The sequence below is a fragment of the Macrosteles quadrilineatus genome, unplaced genomic scaffold (genome assembly GCF_028750875.1).
Source record: "Macrosteles quadrilineatus isolate MER2022 unplaced genomic scaffold, UCM_ALF_1.0 Scaffold_5__1_contigs__length_97177068, whole genome shotgun sequence".
Lineage (NCBI taxonomy): Eukaryota > Metazoa > Arthropoda > Insecta > Hemiptera > Cicadellidae > Macrosteles > Macrosteles quadrilineatus.
This window is the reverse complement of record NW_026542598.1, coordinates 93,265,562-93,281,885: the sequence shown is the minus strand read 5'-3', so window position 1 is coordinate 93,281,885 and position 16,324 is coordinate 93,265,562. Positions and strand designations below refer to the sequence as shown.

The 16,324-nt window shown below is 34.7% G+C and overlaps 2 protein-coding genes across 3 annotated transcripts in view; one reads left to right on the top strand and one right to left on the bottom strand.

The window, feature by feature from the left end:
- The window catches only part of LOC128993997 (uncharacterized), a 59,933-nt gene extending 54,435 nt beyond the window's left edge, over positions 1–5,498 (bottom strand). Inside the window, exon 1 of one of the 2 annotated variants that reach the window (XM_054418180.1) lies at positions 5,484–5,498. The gene's annotated coding sequence lies outside the window, so the exon portion shown is untranslated. Of the gene's footprint in view, positions 1–564; positions 769–5,483 lie in introns of those variants that run through there. The other variant, XM_054418179.1, reaches the window with a different exon arrangement.
- Positions 2,909–16,165, top strand: LOC128994000 (DNA polymerase interacting tetratricopeptide repeat-containing, protein of 47 kDa). Its single transcript, XM_054418186.1, has 9 exons — positions 2,909–3,015; positions 9,258–9,411; positions 10,549–10,666; positions 11,243–11,414; positions 12,367–12,559; positions 13,166–13,280; positions 13,655–13,814; positions 14,996–15,157; positions 16,033–16,165. Exons 2-9 carry the CDS (start codon positions 9,268–9,270, stop codon positions 16,112–16,114), a joined length of 1,146 nt encoding a protein of 381 aa, XP_054274161.1. The 5' UTR covers positions 2,909–3,015; positions 9,258–9,267; the 3' UTR covers positions 16,115–16,165.
- The last annotated feature ends 159 nt before the right edge of the window (positions 16,166–16,324 follow it).

Below are 16,324 nucleotides of genomic sequence, written 5' to 3'. Positions count from 1 at the left end.
GTTTGTAAATATTGTAAATATTAGTTTTCATTTTTAAAATTGTAAATAGTTGACGCAGCCTAACCAGCTTATGCTGGTATCAAGCCAAGGAGGAGGTAATGAGGTATGTCACCATTTCAGAATAAAGTAGGCTATGAAAGTGTAATAAAGGTAGGCCGTTGTATGGTAAATTATTGCAAAAGTTAGATTTGTATATTCTACCAATGTTATTATTAGGCCTAAGATTGGATATATTTATATTATATACATAAACAGGTCCATTTTATAGAACAAACACAATTTAGCTTAAACTTAATAAACGTTAGGCCTAATGGTTCTTGAGAAGAGTGTAACAAGAATAAGTAACAAGTATCAAGTAAGTAAGTAAGTAAGAGTGCACCTGTTTAGAAATCATAGATTTGATAGGCCTATCCAAGAATGTTTCATCCGATTATATATTATTTTGTGTTTTTCAAGCAACTGTATGCCTTATAAACCAACAAGTGTTTAGTAACAACTGTAACAGCTAATGAGTTTCTTGTAGTATTAAGTTGAATATAAAATGCAATACCAACTTGAACGTACAACTTTTTAAAACCTTTGAAGGCTCTTTATTTCTTGATCAGTAAGAATATTTGTGCCTGCAAGTGTTTTGCCATCACTAAGTTTGTTTCTTTTCATATTCTTACAAGTTACTGATAGGTGATTCGTCTTAATCATAAAAAATAAGAGAAGTAAACTTTAGCAAGTACAGTAGTGTTTTGTTTTCAAATATAGCAGAAACGACAAACAATGACAGCGACATTAGTAAACAACTCACCATCACAAAAAAACATAATTCTTAATAGTTTCATAGACAGACTAGAAGCTAAAAACAACCAACTGTTGAGTCTAGAAGTCAAAACCACAACACAGCAAACAAATACATAATGTAGATAATGGAACAGAGTAACTTATGTATTAAGGGGTGGGTTCCATAATATCGACAACCGTAGAAATTGATCGAAACTGAATTATTCCCAGTTTGTCGACACTGGAATATTCCCACTTAACCGACATCCCAAATAACCGACGTCGCAAATGATCGACAGCTAGAATCCTCCTTTTAGGTGACATTAATATTCACCTAAATTACAGAAATGCCCATGAGCTTGAATTTCTAAATCTAATCCACAGTTATGGTTTATTCCTAGGAAACCGAGAACCAACACGTGGAAACAACTGTGTCGATACCGTTGTGACCGATCTACCATCCGAATCGTACACTAAGTGTTGTGGGGTGGGTTCCATAATATCGACAACCGTAGAAATTGATCGAAACTGAATTATTCCCAGTTTGTCGACACTGGAATATTCCCATTTAAACCGACATCCCAAACAACCGACGTCACAAATGATCGACACCACAAATTGTCGACATCCATTATTGTCGACAATGAAATAGTTTCATTTTGTAGACACTGAAATAGTCCCAGTATATCGACAAGCTCCCGTTCTTCGGAGCTACTCTTGAAAAGGAGTTGTTCTAATTCATCGTTCAGTTCCTCAACTCACGAGTCGCAATATTTGATTCCGAATTCCGACGGAAGTAGACGTCGCGACCCGTGCGAACCAAGAAAAAAAAATATCACAGGCAAAGAATTCTTCAATACTGTAGAAGGGTGTGACTGAAAGCCACCTTTGAAGTACTTTTTTGAAGTGGTCAAAATCAGCCAGAGTTGAGAAGTTCCGCGATCCCAGTGACTGTCTTGACAGTACAGTTGCCGCCACTTGTAGACGCCAGTACTGGACGCCACTACTGTCCCCGTCTGCAGGGGGCAATGGTCAACAGGTTGCTGTTTCTGCTATTTAGTATTTTGGAACGAAAGCTTTCATAGATATCGACTTATCGAGCGATATCACCAATTGACTATAACAACCACACAAAATTAGTATTATATAGTCAATGATATCACGCTTCAGAATTATTGTTCCTCACGCCGCGCTGCAACTGTTAACTGTGACAATTGACAATCGACAACAGGGGACACAACGGGAAGGGAATGGATTAAAAACTAGATCAATGATTAAAAACCATAGCCTCTTTAATCCTAGTAGATATAAACAGTTAAGTTTAATGAGCACACGCGTCATTCCCACTGAGCTATAATAATATAACTGGAGTAACCACTCTGTGTTTTAAAAACGTACCACTGTTTTTGCTGGTTTTGTTTCAGAGTTTCGTTTTGTTAGGTTGGCCGGGTGATCGGGTTGGTGGGACTTGTCAAATTAGAGAGGCAAAATCAAGATGGCGTCATACTGTTTTGTTGATGATAGTAAACAAAAATCTGCCAACACAACATTATGATTGCAATATAAGTTTATTTGTTTATTTTACGAGCAAGAGCAACCCATTTTAACAAGATCATAAACCGAAGGTCGTTATTTAATCAAATGCCATAAGACTATTAGCCTAAACCATGCCTAAACCAATATCCCTAAACCAGGAAACTTGACTAGCCTATTTTCACCACATAGCTTTAAAAGAGGTAAATAAGTTAGTATTTATTTACTATCAAACAAAAACAATTTATAATGTTTCAAAATAACCTTAAATACAGAGGTTTTAAAGTGCAATAACTTAAATAAGTTTTTGATACAAGTCCCTGAAATAATGGATAACATAACCCCAAATAAATAGTATGGTTAGGTTAGAATGAATTGGAATTATTTGACAGCATCCCACCAACCGATCACACGGCCAACCTAACAACACGAAACACCAAAAACAAACCAGCCAAAACAGTGGCACGTTTTTCTCCAACGTTTAACCAGAGAGTAGTGACTCCAGTTATAATCTATATCTCAATGGTCATTCCTGCCCATAGATGGTCATGAATCATGATTTTTCATCTTCTTCTTCTTCTTCCCAATATTGTTAACGTTAGGAAAAAAAGCTAAAACTTAACCTCAAACAAAATCCGCTAGGCTAGGGCTAGGGCTAGATGCTGATTTTTTATTTTAAATTTACCATCATACAGGTTTTAGAGAAGCCAGGTACTGTATATTTGTTAATTTAGCGATTAAATTTATTGTATGTCCTAACAGTCAACCTACCATCAAATTTACGGATCTGTAGCCCTAAAGTAAAATAATTGAAGCTTGGTATTGAAACTAGGCCTCTTGTAAGCAATGGTTTGGTTACTGTTTGTTTTTATTTTTATTTTACTGAAAGTTCAAACCTCTGGCCCTAAAAGGCTAAACTGTTTATTTACTTCCAATGCTCCAACAGTGCAATAGGCTACCTCCGTTAAAACACTAGGCCTACAGGCGTAAATCAACAATCAAGAATTTATATTCATCAATTATTATTATAAATTATCAATTAGGCCTATTAAAGATGGGGACACCACTATGTGCGTATTTTAACCCGAATATGAGTGAAGGATGAGTGGCGCGATCTTGTAGGCCTAGTCTTGCGAGTGACTAAGGCCGACATGTTCCTTAGACACAGCTGTTAATTAATAGCCCATACAGCTAATGGCAACTAAGGGACCTACAGTTTATACCTAGTGGAATCTGAACCACATTTTTTTCCTTGTAGTTTACGAATTGGCAAGTACTGTGTACGATACATGCAATAGATGAACGTCTTAACATAAATAACAAGGAAAAATGAAAAGGCTCTTAGTTAATAACTCTGGGATGGTAGCGTCGTCCTGTAATCCAGCTAACTTACTAGGAGGTCACGAATTATTGTAGATAGTTACAAGTATGCACTGTGGATACAATACTCCCCGGTGTGGATTAACGCCCATACTAGTGAGTACTATGACTATCTGTAGTGCTAACTTAACTTGATAATTAACTTAGACCAATTCGTTAATTACAAGGCTAAAATGTGGTTCGGATTCCACTCAAAACTGTAGGTCTCTTAGTTACCATTGGCTGTAAGTTATGGGCTATTAATTAACAGCAGTGTCTAAGGAACATGTCAGCTTTAGTCACTAACAGGACTAAGATCAACACACAATCACAAGATCGCACCATTCATCCTTCACTCATATTTGGACTAAAAACACACCTAGTGGCGTCCCCATCTTAAATACCTAATTGATAACGTAATAATCTGTTTTGGATTTGGTAAATTAACTTAGGTCCAAAATAAATTAGCTATAAAATCAAATTGGTAGGCTAACTTATAGGTATTGGCAAAATTTCAATATCTGACACCATTCTATTAAAATCATGTAATATAACTTATTAAATAATTACCAATTATGTATTGTTATGTACCGGTACAGGGCAATTCCATAAAATGGTCAACCTCTATACTTTTTTGTCAACTTTATCAAACCCATTACTGTTATACATTTTTGGAAAGCTCGTTAGTGTAGCTTTCCACTCATAACATTGGTTACAAAAAAAAAATAAATAAAAAATATATACATGTTTTTTTATAGACTACCGTTTTTTTTTTTCACTCCGATTTACAACCATGTTGGTTATTTTCATAACCAACAAACAAAATTTACTCAAATAAGCCTTATGAATTATTTTTTTGATAGTTTAAGAGTAAAGCTAAATATTAATGCAATTTAGAATTAAGAAAAAGGTTTTCTGTCCACCCTACAGATGTTTAACATTAAGAAAGATTAAATTCTACGTCCGACACCAAAAATGTATGTTTAGTTTTACTGTGGCTAGAGGGATTTTTTTTAAAGCTTGAAAACTAGTATGCAAAGCAAGTTTACATAGGTCTAAATGATCCATGTTTGGAAAAAAATCTATCATGTATGGTTTTTTTTTAATCATGGTGTCGGACGTAGAAAATATTTCCTACGTCCGACTCTACGTCCGACACCAAAGTACTAAAATTGGGTAGTGTATGTTAAATACCGTAACATGCTGCATATACTATAAAACCCTAAGTTGAGTTTTTATCATAGTACTCAATTAACCTGCACTAAGGAACCTTTCAGTTTAGTTAGATGTAAAATTTATCCCACACCCCCATTGTTAAACATAAATAAAAACATATCACCCAAATTTATAAGTTTTTGTAAGCTTCAAAAGTAAAAAAAAATATATAACATTTGCTACAACTGTTGGTTATTAAATCTCCTAAACTGTGTTTTAAAGTATTTAAACAAAACCCATATAGGCTAACATAATGGGAAACCAATAAACGTTTAAGTGTACACATTACCTATGAAAATATAATAGCATGCCAGAAAGTTCGCAATTTGGCAACATTGTTTCTCTGCACACTACATTTACAGCAAGAAAAAAACATCTTTAAATTGGAGGGAAAGTTCACAGCACACTGGTGTGTAAAGTTGAGGTTATGTTAGTTGAGTTCAGTTACACAGCTCCTTCTGCTTTCCAAGTTTGATTCATAGATTGTATTTTGCACTGCTTTTTAAATCAGTTCATATTCAGGTAAGCTTATTTCTGTAATTTAGCCTATATTTGAATTCAAACATCTAAATTAGTTTTAATAAATTGTAACTAATCAAACTTACCTAAACAGTTATGTTCCAGTCTAATCTACTAACTGCCTTTAAGCCTAACTGCATTTTTAATATATGATTTTAGTCATATGATTTGAAACTCAAAACAAATAAAAAATATTTACCAAAACAAATTCAGTTTGTTTATGTTTACTTTTCAAGCAAGATGTTTACATTGATTATTTAGTTTAATCATTGACTTTGGATTCATAGTCAATGGTTAAGTACAAGTTTTCATCCATGTATTTTAAGTGCATTTTTCATGCAAAATAATGTTTGATACATCAACATTGATTTTTAAATGTAAGCATTGTTATTTAAGTCTAATCTAATGACTTAAATCTAATTGGATTTTTGTATGGTTTTCAGACCTGGCTTCTGATTATTTTTAACATGACAAATGTTTTTAACCAAGTTTTAACAAAAACCTTATTACATAGGCTAGGTAGGCCTACTGTGTTATTGAAAATCAAATCACAAGTAAATATGATCTCAAACTATTAAAAATTTTTTTTCCAGGAACATGCCTTTATCAAACAAAGAAAAAATGGCCCGGAAAAGGGAACGAATAAATGCAGACCCAGATAAAAAGAAATCCCAGTTGGAAAAGGACCGTGAAAGGAAGAGGTTGTCAAGGGAAGCTGCTCTTCGGAATTCCAGCCAAGAAGAGATTGATGAACACAAGAAGAAAGAAAGGGAAAGATTTAAAAAATGGTACCAAGCGAAAAAAGAAAACCAAGAATCAACAGGTTTCAAGACTCCTGAAAAAGTGTCACCCTACCAAACTAAACAGTCAGAAGGCAAGGCTATTAAAAGGGTGAGTAGCAGCCTTCCGTTTTCGCCAAATAAAAAGGCTCACATCGTTAAGTGTTTGGCTAAGCAGTGTGGACTAGAGCTAAAAAAGAAATCTTCTCCCAATAAAGAAGTAGCTGATGAGGACAGTTATAAGGAGGTTGAAGAGTTTTACAACAGTGATTTAGCAACTTGGCAGGCTCCGGGACGAAAGGACCATGTTATTTACAGAAAGAAGATTGAACATGGAAAAAAAGAAAAGTACACTGTACAAACTCGATATCTCGTAATGAGTTTAAAAGAAGCGTGGACACTTTTCAAGGAGAAAAATCCAGGTGTAAAGGTAGGACTATCAAAGTTCTGCAGTCTTCGTCCCAAACATGTTAAATGTTTTTCTGACATACCGCACAATGTTTGTGTGTGCTCTTATCATGAGAATATTCGCTTATTATTAGTGTCTCTAGAACCACACACAGGACTTTCAACCACTTTTAAATCATTTATTGACAAAGTTGTTTGTGACTCGCAATCAAAACTATGCATGACTAGAGGATGCCATCTATGCGTCAATCTGATTGATTTGTACAAACCAAAAGGGGAAAATGTACCCCTAAAGTACTTACAGTGGCAGAAGGTTGATGGGCACGTGCAGAAAATCGAAATATTGAGTTCGGTTGAGGAAGCATTTTGTGAGTTGACAACTCAGTTGAAACCTTTCTTGATCCATACTTACGTCAAGAGGAGACAAGCTAATGAGTTCCAGAAGATCAAAACACGCGTAAATGGAAATGAAATTTTACTTCAAATGGATTTTTCAGAAAATGCGACCATTCTACACCAAAATGAAATACAGTCAGCACATTGGACCCATAGCCAGGCTACTGTCTTTACATCGTATGCTTGGTTTGCGGAAAATGTCAGTCAAAGCTGTGTTATTGTATCTGATGATCTGGAGCACACAGAAAATCAAATTTACTGTTATTTGAACTTCTTGCTACAACAACTAAAATCAATCCAACCAGATATTACTAAGGTCAATGTATTTTCTGATGGAACATCAGCTCAATTCAAGAATCGCTTTATGTTTTCAGTTCTCCCTTTTCTACAGAGTAAGTTTGAGGTTGAGATCCACTGGCATTTCTTTGCAACTTCCCACGGCAAAGGTGTGGTTGACGGCATAGGAGGAACCGTTAAGAGACGTGTTTGGAACTATTGCAAAGCCAATGCAGGTCATGTTCTGAGCACAGCAGAAGATTTTGCCGAGATTGCTGCTTTAAGGAACCCCAATGTTTTAGTTAAGTTCATTTCAAGTAAGGATATTCAAGAAGCAGTGATTGAGGGTCTGCAAATATGGGAGTGTTCCGTACCAGTACCTAACACTCACAAAGTGCATTATGTGACGGCAGCTGGATCAAAAGATTTCTTAATTGTAGGCGACACAAGCGACGATTTAGTAAAAAGAAAAGTAAAAATTGTTCAAAATCCGGAGTCTTCGGATAGTGATGACTCAGAACAGGAGTATGGCGAGCGTTTCGAAATAGAGAGAAATGACCTAAACCTTCAGGATTTAGTGCCTCAAAAAGACTGGGTTGTGGTTAAATACGATAATGATTACTATCCAGGTGAAGTACAGTGCGTTGAACAAAATGAAGCCAAAGTGAAAGTAATGCATTGCTCCAAGTCAGGTGCATACTATTTCTGGCCAACTGATGAAGACTGTATTATGTACAAAGCCAAAGACATTGTGAAGAAAATTGAGCCTCCTGAACCTTACGGAGGAACAAGAGACCACTATAAATTTAAAAGTATCATCGGTCCACTTCCAGATGTGCTCCCTTGAACACATTTTCTCATGTCTTACTTTTAGGCATATAACCCAAAGTGCCCATGAATTTTTCATTTCATTATTTTTTTTAAAGAGACTAATTTGTAGAGAATGGGTAATTTGTAGGAATTAAGAAGCTGTAACTTTTTTAAGTTAAATAAGCAAAATATCTAATAAAAGATGTAAAGTTTTTATCAGTCTTTTAATTTTTCCCTGAAGGTAAAATGTCAAACCATATTGTGCAACGTAAATGTTCGAAATTTAAATATTTTAAACCCAGGTATAGAGGATTTTAGTAATTTTATTTGCTCAGGCTCATTTAAATGCATGAATAAATGTTTAAAAGGGTTCATATAAAATTGTGAACGTTTTTTTACATTTAATTACTACCTATTATTTGTAAATCTAAAAAAAATCACACAACCTACGTCCGACACCAAAAATTCTACGTCCGACACCGTAGGAGATTTTATTTGTGTCAAAACTATTGAACCAAAAAACTTGAACATAGGCTCTTTTTAAAGCTAATAAGTTTCTTTACATCCATGATTTTTTCTGTTGTTTTATCTCTTTAAAATTCACAGATTTTTAAAGTCAAATAAGGAAAAAAGAAATATCGATTTTGTGCACTCTACGTCCGACACCGCAGAAAAATTTTTTTTAGCCATTAAAGATTTTAAAATTTAAAAAATGTTACATATGAAAATGTTCTTAAAGAACTGTTCTTTCAAATAAAAATACTAAAGATTAAGGTTTTTTACAAAAAGTAATTTTAAAGCATTAAAATAGCAGAAAAATGTGTCTGAAATCTACGTCCGACACCGTGGAATTGCCCTACAGTTGAAAGAAGTTATTGTAAGGAGTTGATTGGTTATTGATCAAATCATACTTTAATTGTTTGATCATCCAATGGAGTAGGTTAGTATTAAAGTTTCACAGGTAACTTATTGTAAGGTGTAAAATGTTGAAATAGGTATTGTATGCATAGCCTATGTCTACTTCCACGGACAAATCTTCCACAAAGAAACAAAATTCAAACGCCTCTTGGTTATAGGCTACTCAAAATATTGGATTGTTGTATGTTGTATTGTTTGTACCTATTCTTTAACATAATTTATTTTTATCGAAGGATGAATAGGCTACGTTAATTAATTTAAGCTTGGTTTCAGATCTAGTATAATGGAGTTTCAGTCAAAGACACCAATGACTGACGAAGAGAGAGCAGAGCTAGCAGCTAAACTTGATAAAGATCTTGATGACTTCATTGATGGTTTAGAAAAACGTTCTTACACTGAAGGATGGCCTGAGGATAGGTGGCAGGAGGTTTGTGTTAGTTATTGTCATACTTGCTGAAATGTTTAAAACATATTTTCAACTTTTATTTTAACTCAAAGCTCACAGTGTTGAATTTTCAGAGTGTTCAAGAGCCGAAGCTAGATGAGAACCAGTAATTGTTGTTGCAAAATTAAGAAATAGGTTAGGGTGGTATGTAAGTTTTTACTGTTGTTGCCCATCCTTGTTGTTTTCTGATGCCTATACAGTAGTTTCAAGGCTTTGGTTGTGACAATGTTAATATCGCTTAAACTTAGCATTTTTGTCCTAGTCATACATAAAATACTCATACAGTAGGCCTACAGTAAAACCCCTAACATCCTGCCTCGGATTTTCCGGTACTCAGTTTATGCGGCCACTGAACGGAATCGATAGCAAAAATATTTCTCAGGCTGTTCACGTAGTTTCAATGATTTGAGCGTTCTCACGGTTGATTTTTTTGTATTTTTTTTCTTGTATCAGATAAAATCTACAACATGGACGAGACTGGGCTGAATTTGGCTGAATTTAAAACGGTTGCCTCAAAATACATTCTCTGTTGAAGATTTGAGTTCAGCACCAGGGTTTAAGTTAATCGAAAAGTGTGCAAAGTTACTCTGTGCTCTAATGCATCTAGGGAGCATAAACTTCTACTTCTCTTCATCGGTAAATCCACAGAGAAGTAAGATACAGAGGAAACATGCTTATGGGACAACCGTGCGCTTTAAGCTCTGGTATGTTTGGGGCAGAAATGTACTAGTACGGGAAGAGCCTGAACGGCGATGGCCACATAGCATATTTGTACAACAGTTGTAGCGCTCAGGGAGCGGAAGGGACAACTGATAGTCCTTCTAGACACCAGTGACTGATGCTAGACACCACTTAAGTGTACAATTGAATGTATCCTCTGTATCTTAATTCTCTGTGGTAAATCCCAGACACCTCGAGCCTTCAAACACATCAATGTTTCTTCTCTTCCTGTGATTTATCTTACTCGTGTGGATGGACATCAGTGGTAAAAGTTACTGGAAATTTCTATACAAGATAAGCTAAACCCCTTATTTCCTGTGTGTGGCTCATCTGAAGCTCTCATTTCTCAGCAAGAATATTTGTTTACTGTGTACTCCTATCTAATACTTATTTCATTAGGAAATGGAAAAACACCCATTCTTCATGACCAAGCCTCCGAATCCAGAAGAAAAATTGTCTCCATTGATGGAAGGGCTGCAACAGCTTAAGTATGACACTACTGAGAACACACCTGAAGGTACATTATTACCACTGACATCAGCAGTTTTTCATTTTAAAGATCAGTAATCATTAGTAAATTAGTGAATGTTAGGTCAACCTATGAATTGGTAAAGTGGGATGATTGAAATGACTCGCTTATTGGGTCTGATGATGATTGCAGTGTCCATTCAAAATCGATCACCACTTACCATCTTTTTATATCTATATACCGTCTTGTGAGTAAACAGTATAACCTGTAATATATTATTACAAGTGTTATTTGACATATTTTTTGTACTTTCAGATCTGTCAACTGTCAACACCAAAAGAAACATAATCATATTATGTCGTTTTCAGCTAATACATACTACGATACTAATTAATTGGAACTGACCTGAGTAATAGTGGTTGAAGTACCGAACACAATGTTGGTACCTGATTTCAACTGGCGGCGACGGGAGCTTTGATACTGTACCTTAGTCTAAAATACTTTGATGGTGTAACTAAGGGGCAGACCTCGTATTTATTATGAAGGACATACAATGTACAATGTCAATATTTATTGCATAATATATACAACAACCTGTACAATAATGTATTGTTAATATTTCAGAATTAGCAGCAACTTACAAAGAGGAAGGGAATTTCAACTTCAAATGCAAAAAGTATCGTTTTGCAATATTAAGCTTTACAGAAGGAATAAAACAAAAATGCTCTGATAACAGTTTAAACGCTCAACTCTACAACAACCGAGCTGCTGCAAACTTCTTCCTGCAGAATTTTAGGTTTGTTTCGATTAAGAAATATTTTGTTTAAATTTTCTTTGTGGGCCACTCTAGACCAACATTTGCACATTTATGTTACTTCAATTACATCTAAGAGTTACACTCTTTCATTTTCTGATAAAATTTACTTAATAATACAATTTATAATTTAGTGATGAGAACTCCTCACTCTGTCAGCTTTTGTACCATCTTCTTGCATAACAAGTTTACAAAGAAAAATAGTCAAATGGAGAAAACCCTTTTGAAAGCCCTTCAGGAGCTTTGACTAGATTAAGTTCAGTACATGATAAATCTTTAAATTTTAGCTTTTGATGCAGTTAACACTTCGGCACCAATATAGTGCCGACCAGTAACTAAATTTTACAAAGGTAAATACAATTTTTAATTACACTAAAGTCTAAAACCATTACTTTTTATCCTGAAGAAGTCATCACACCCTATATAGACTAGCTGTTGTCATTGTTGCCAATTTCTTAATTCAAATTGAACATGTTTGATTGAGCTTGGCACAGATTGTGTTACTGTCAAAATTTGATTTTCTCTTGTTTTTTTAGTTGATGTTTTATGAGTCATTAAAACCAATGAGAATTACAGCCAATAAGTCAAAAAGTAAGCATGTATGCCAGAAATAATTTATTGACATCAGCACAATCTATCAAAAGCTCAGTTCAAGTCAAAATATTCTTTATTTGATATAGTGTCACATTACATGAACTTGAATATTCATAAACTAAATTCAAAATTACTTACAGCTAAGTAAATACATCAAACCACCAAAAAAACACATAATAAAAATATAAATATGTTGTAAATATTGTTGTTCAACCACCATTTTCATTCAACAGGCTACAAGTTTATACGAGTAAGATGACTATTTTCCTCCTTAGACAAAGATTGTTCATGTATGTAAATGTAAACTATACCAAGACTATGTTAGTTGTGTATAACACAGGAGTTCCCTGTCAGACTGTCTAGCAGCGTTGAAGCTCCAGCCGCAGTATGAGAAGGCGTTGGTCCGCGCGGCGCAGTGTTGCCAACAACTAGGCAGGTACGCAGAGTGTCAAACATATTGTGACCAGGTGCTCGCCACCAACCCTTCCCACCCCGACATGGTCAAACTACGCAAGGACGCGGTTACTAAACAAGTGAGTCTGTGTAGAAAAGTAATTATACAAATGGCATAACGCAGTTTTGCTCTTTAATTCTCTTCAGTAATACATTTAAACACCTGATCAATCAAAATAAAGGGGGCAAGGCCAATGGAATAACCTATTTGATAAATCAATGGTTTGAATTTTATTTGGTTGGAATTTGAAAACTATTTCGGTTTAAAGAAATCTACAACCTCCTTACAGTTTTGATTACTGTCATCTTAAATGGTAACTTTATTCACAAAACCTATGACTTAGAGACCAACAATTAATTGCATATTTATTTTATCTTTGTTGTTTGAAATCCTTGTAATCTACTCCATTCCATTCCATTGGCCAAATCAGGCCAATGGTAGACAGTTTCCGTTTAGAATTTATATTTAAATTGATTTCCATGGTTACTGTTTCCAAGGTTTCAGCTTCGTTTGCTTTGTTACAGTTGATTAGGTTTTGGTTGCCTAGAAACTACTCTTAAAGCTTAAAGGTTAAGTGCCTACCTCTCTTTGCATACAACTAACCTTTAGTGTTTTAGTATATAATAACTCCAGTGATTTTATGCTATTGAAACCCTCCCTTATCTGACTTGTACATTACCTATAGAAAATGGCCGAAAGAGACAAGAGGAAAGAAGCTATTCTAGAAAAACAAGCAAAGCTAGAAGAGGAAAAGTTGTTAAAAGCCATTCAAGAGAGAAATATCAAAGTTCTTGGTTCAGGTGAGACTGAATTTTGAGATTAAAATCTAATTTAATTGAGCTGAAAAGGTAGTGTTTAGTAATTCTTCAGTAGGCCTTCTTTTGTTTTTTTTCACTCCCTTTTCCTCATTGGCTATAAACAGTATGAAAACAGACTGTTTTCTTCCTATTAACAGCAAGTGTCTCTAAATAATATTTATAGTATGTCTAAGGAACTACTGTTCAACAGAATAATAGGGATAAATAACAACCCTGAGTTGGAATGACCGGCTGAAACGTACTGGACAAGGAAGTACCTAGTGACAGAAGTTTTATTTGACCTATTACCTTTCCGGTAATGAGGAACGTTCCTGACTGTTATTGTAAAGTAATGGTATTTCTTATCTCTGTTGCAGATAATACAATCACATCTCTGAAGCAGATAGAGTCAACATTCCCAGAGGCTGTACAAAGGTCAGTTCATCTGGACAACGGCAGACTGGTGTGGCCCGTCATGTTCCTCTACCCGGAATACCAGACTACGGACTTCATACAGCAATTTCATGAGGATACTAGGTAGGGCCTACACTAGATCAAATTATACATTAGGTACTAGTGATATTGTAACAATTGTAAATACACATTTAGCTAAGGAAAACCAGATCTAACTTTGCAAGCAAGCAGAGAGTGAGGATAGATTTTTTTGGAAATGTCAGTAATTTTAAAAACACCCTAAACATGTTCAAGTATTACTGCATGCACATTTAAAACACTTTTTGAATGTCTAAGTACACAATATTAAATTAAAACTTAAAGAATTCAACATGAAAGAAATGTATACAGAGTATCACAGTTAACTAACACAATGTAAACAAAGTTTGCTTGTAAATGTTAAAACAACATAGGCCAAACCTAAAACAAACAATCTTCAACTACAAAACGATGTTCAGGTTTGACAGGAAGGTTTAAATGTTAACTCCCTCTCTATGAAGTATATTGCTGTGACTGTGGGGTTTCATTATAGAACAGGTTGGATCAAGGAATATAGAAAAACCCCCAGAATATAGTTAAAATCTGATACGATTCTAAATCTTGAAACGTTTTACCCTAGAACCAGTAATAATAATTACACAAAACTTTAGTACCAGCAATGAATACAAACCTTTTAAGAAGCGAAACGCTTATGGAGAATAGTCAGACTGGAATTTTGCCGCCGAAATGAGCTTCGTGCGGCCGCCACTACGATCGCTTGCTTGGTGGATGCGCTACTCTATCTCTCTCTCTCTCTCTCTCTCCCTCTCTCTCTCTCTCTCTCCCTCTCTCTCTCTCTCTCTCTCTCTAAGCAGATTCTTTGTCTCACTCTCTCTCACTCTCAGCTGGGACTTGGCCGCGCGCTCGTGATAACGGCCGCTGCGGGAACCATTGAAAATTCAAATGTTTCCAGATTTTAGAAAGGCATTGCACTTCTTAAAGGATTTGCATTCATTGGTACCAATAAGTTTTAAATTGTTAATCTATATTCTATATTGCACATTTTAGGGGGATTGAAGGCAGTGTTCCCCCCTTTTTTGCAGCTACATATTTAAATTGATAAATTAATTTAATGTTTATGCACAGTATAACTCAATGCCTTCACTATGTTGTTTTCCTTCCCCCCTACTTCCAATGGTCATTTATCGCCATCAACATACCCAATAAACATACAGTATACACAAAACAATTGTGGTACAAATAACCAAATAATATACTTTTGACAGATTCATAGACCAGCTAAGTGAAGTATTCTCGGAATCTGCGGACTGGGACCAGGACAGAAAATATTCTCTGGAAGATATTCGAGTATATTTTGAAGATCCAAACGGAAAAGCTCACTTGGTAGACACTCAATACTCTCTCGGCCAGATCATCACTGACTACAGGTGAATAGTTTATGATTGAACTCGTTTCGTGATCGTTAATTTAATAGTAGCGCCAGCTGTAAATATTTTAAAATACTTTTTTGTCGATATCATGTGTTTATTATCATGTCAAGAAATGAAGTTTAAGCTTTTATTTTTTATTAATATTGTAGCTTGGCAAATCTGCAACATTCAACTGTCTACATATTGAATTGAAGTTAAAATGTACATTTTTTGAATTGCTGAGTTGAATAAATGTTTGTTAATATTGAGATAACTCTCCAAGAAATGAGACAACCAATGTTAGGAGGGCCACTATCTTATTGTTGCGCAGTATTATATTATGTTTGTTGTTGTAGTGTAATTTTTTCCTGATCCGGTTTCAATAAAAATTCAAGTTGTTTCTGATTAAGAAGTACAACTTTATAAGTTATCAGAAAAAAAAATGATTGGAAGGGCATTACCTTATCTTGTATCTTACAGTACCTCTAAATGTGAACATTTCTGTGCTGTTTTCTATAAAAATAAACAGTTTTTCATAGAAGTTCTTGGTGATCTTCTAATGGGAAAGAATTTACCCTTTTAATGGATATCCTTGAAGAGTTTCAAGTCCATAGGCTTCGTACTCAGTGAAAGACAGAAAGTGATTCAGAAATTAGTGAGTAAAATGCAATAATCAGAAGGCTTCTTTAGTTGTATTACTCAATATAGATATCAACTTGTATATAGATTCTAGGAAAACTAAAAGCGTCCCACTAATAGGCTCTATATTTATCATTTTTGTAGCATCAGAAAGAAAAAAGGTTATTGATTATAAGTAAGAAATTACTTGAAGTAGTAAACAAGTAAGTGATTTGAATGTATTGTAAAATTCGTAACTTTTTGTATTTTTCCAGGTACCGGGTTGATGGTGGGACTCCAGCTTTTATTATTGTTGTTAAAGGCACAAAAAGTGAAGCCAGACTGTTGCAGTCGTAAGGTTTTTATATTGTTATCTTTATTAATAAAATATTTCATAAAACAAGATTATTTATTTACTTTTAATATCTTCATTTGAAGGGTTTTAAGGTCGGTGTACAATATCCATAAATTTTTTTTCGCTCAAACAAGCCACACTTCACAGATGGGATGAAATGATAATGCTATAGTAAAATGTGTCGCAATTAAAATATTTGTTGTGTTGTCAAA

Excerpts from the sequence above, each read along its gene's own strand:
- LOC128994000 (XM_054418186.1), top strand. The coding sequence starts at position 9,268 with ATGGAGTTTCAGTCAAAGACACCAATGACTGACGAAGAGAGAGCAGAG. Across the intron at positions 9,412-10,548 it reads CTGAGGATAGGTGGCAGGAG|GAAATGGAAAAACACCCATT; the intron begins GTTTGTGTTAGT and ends TTATTTCATTAG. Across the intron at positions 12,560-13,165 it reads AGGACGCGGTTACTAAACAA|AAAATGGCCGAAAGAGACAA; the intron begins GTGAGTCTGTGT and ends CATTACCTATAG.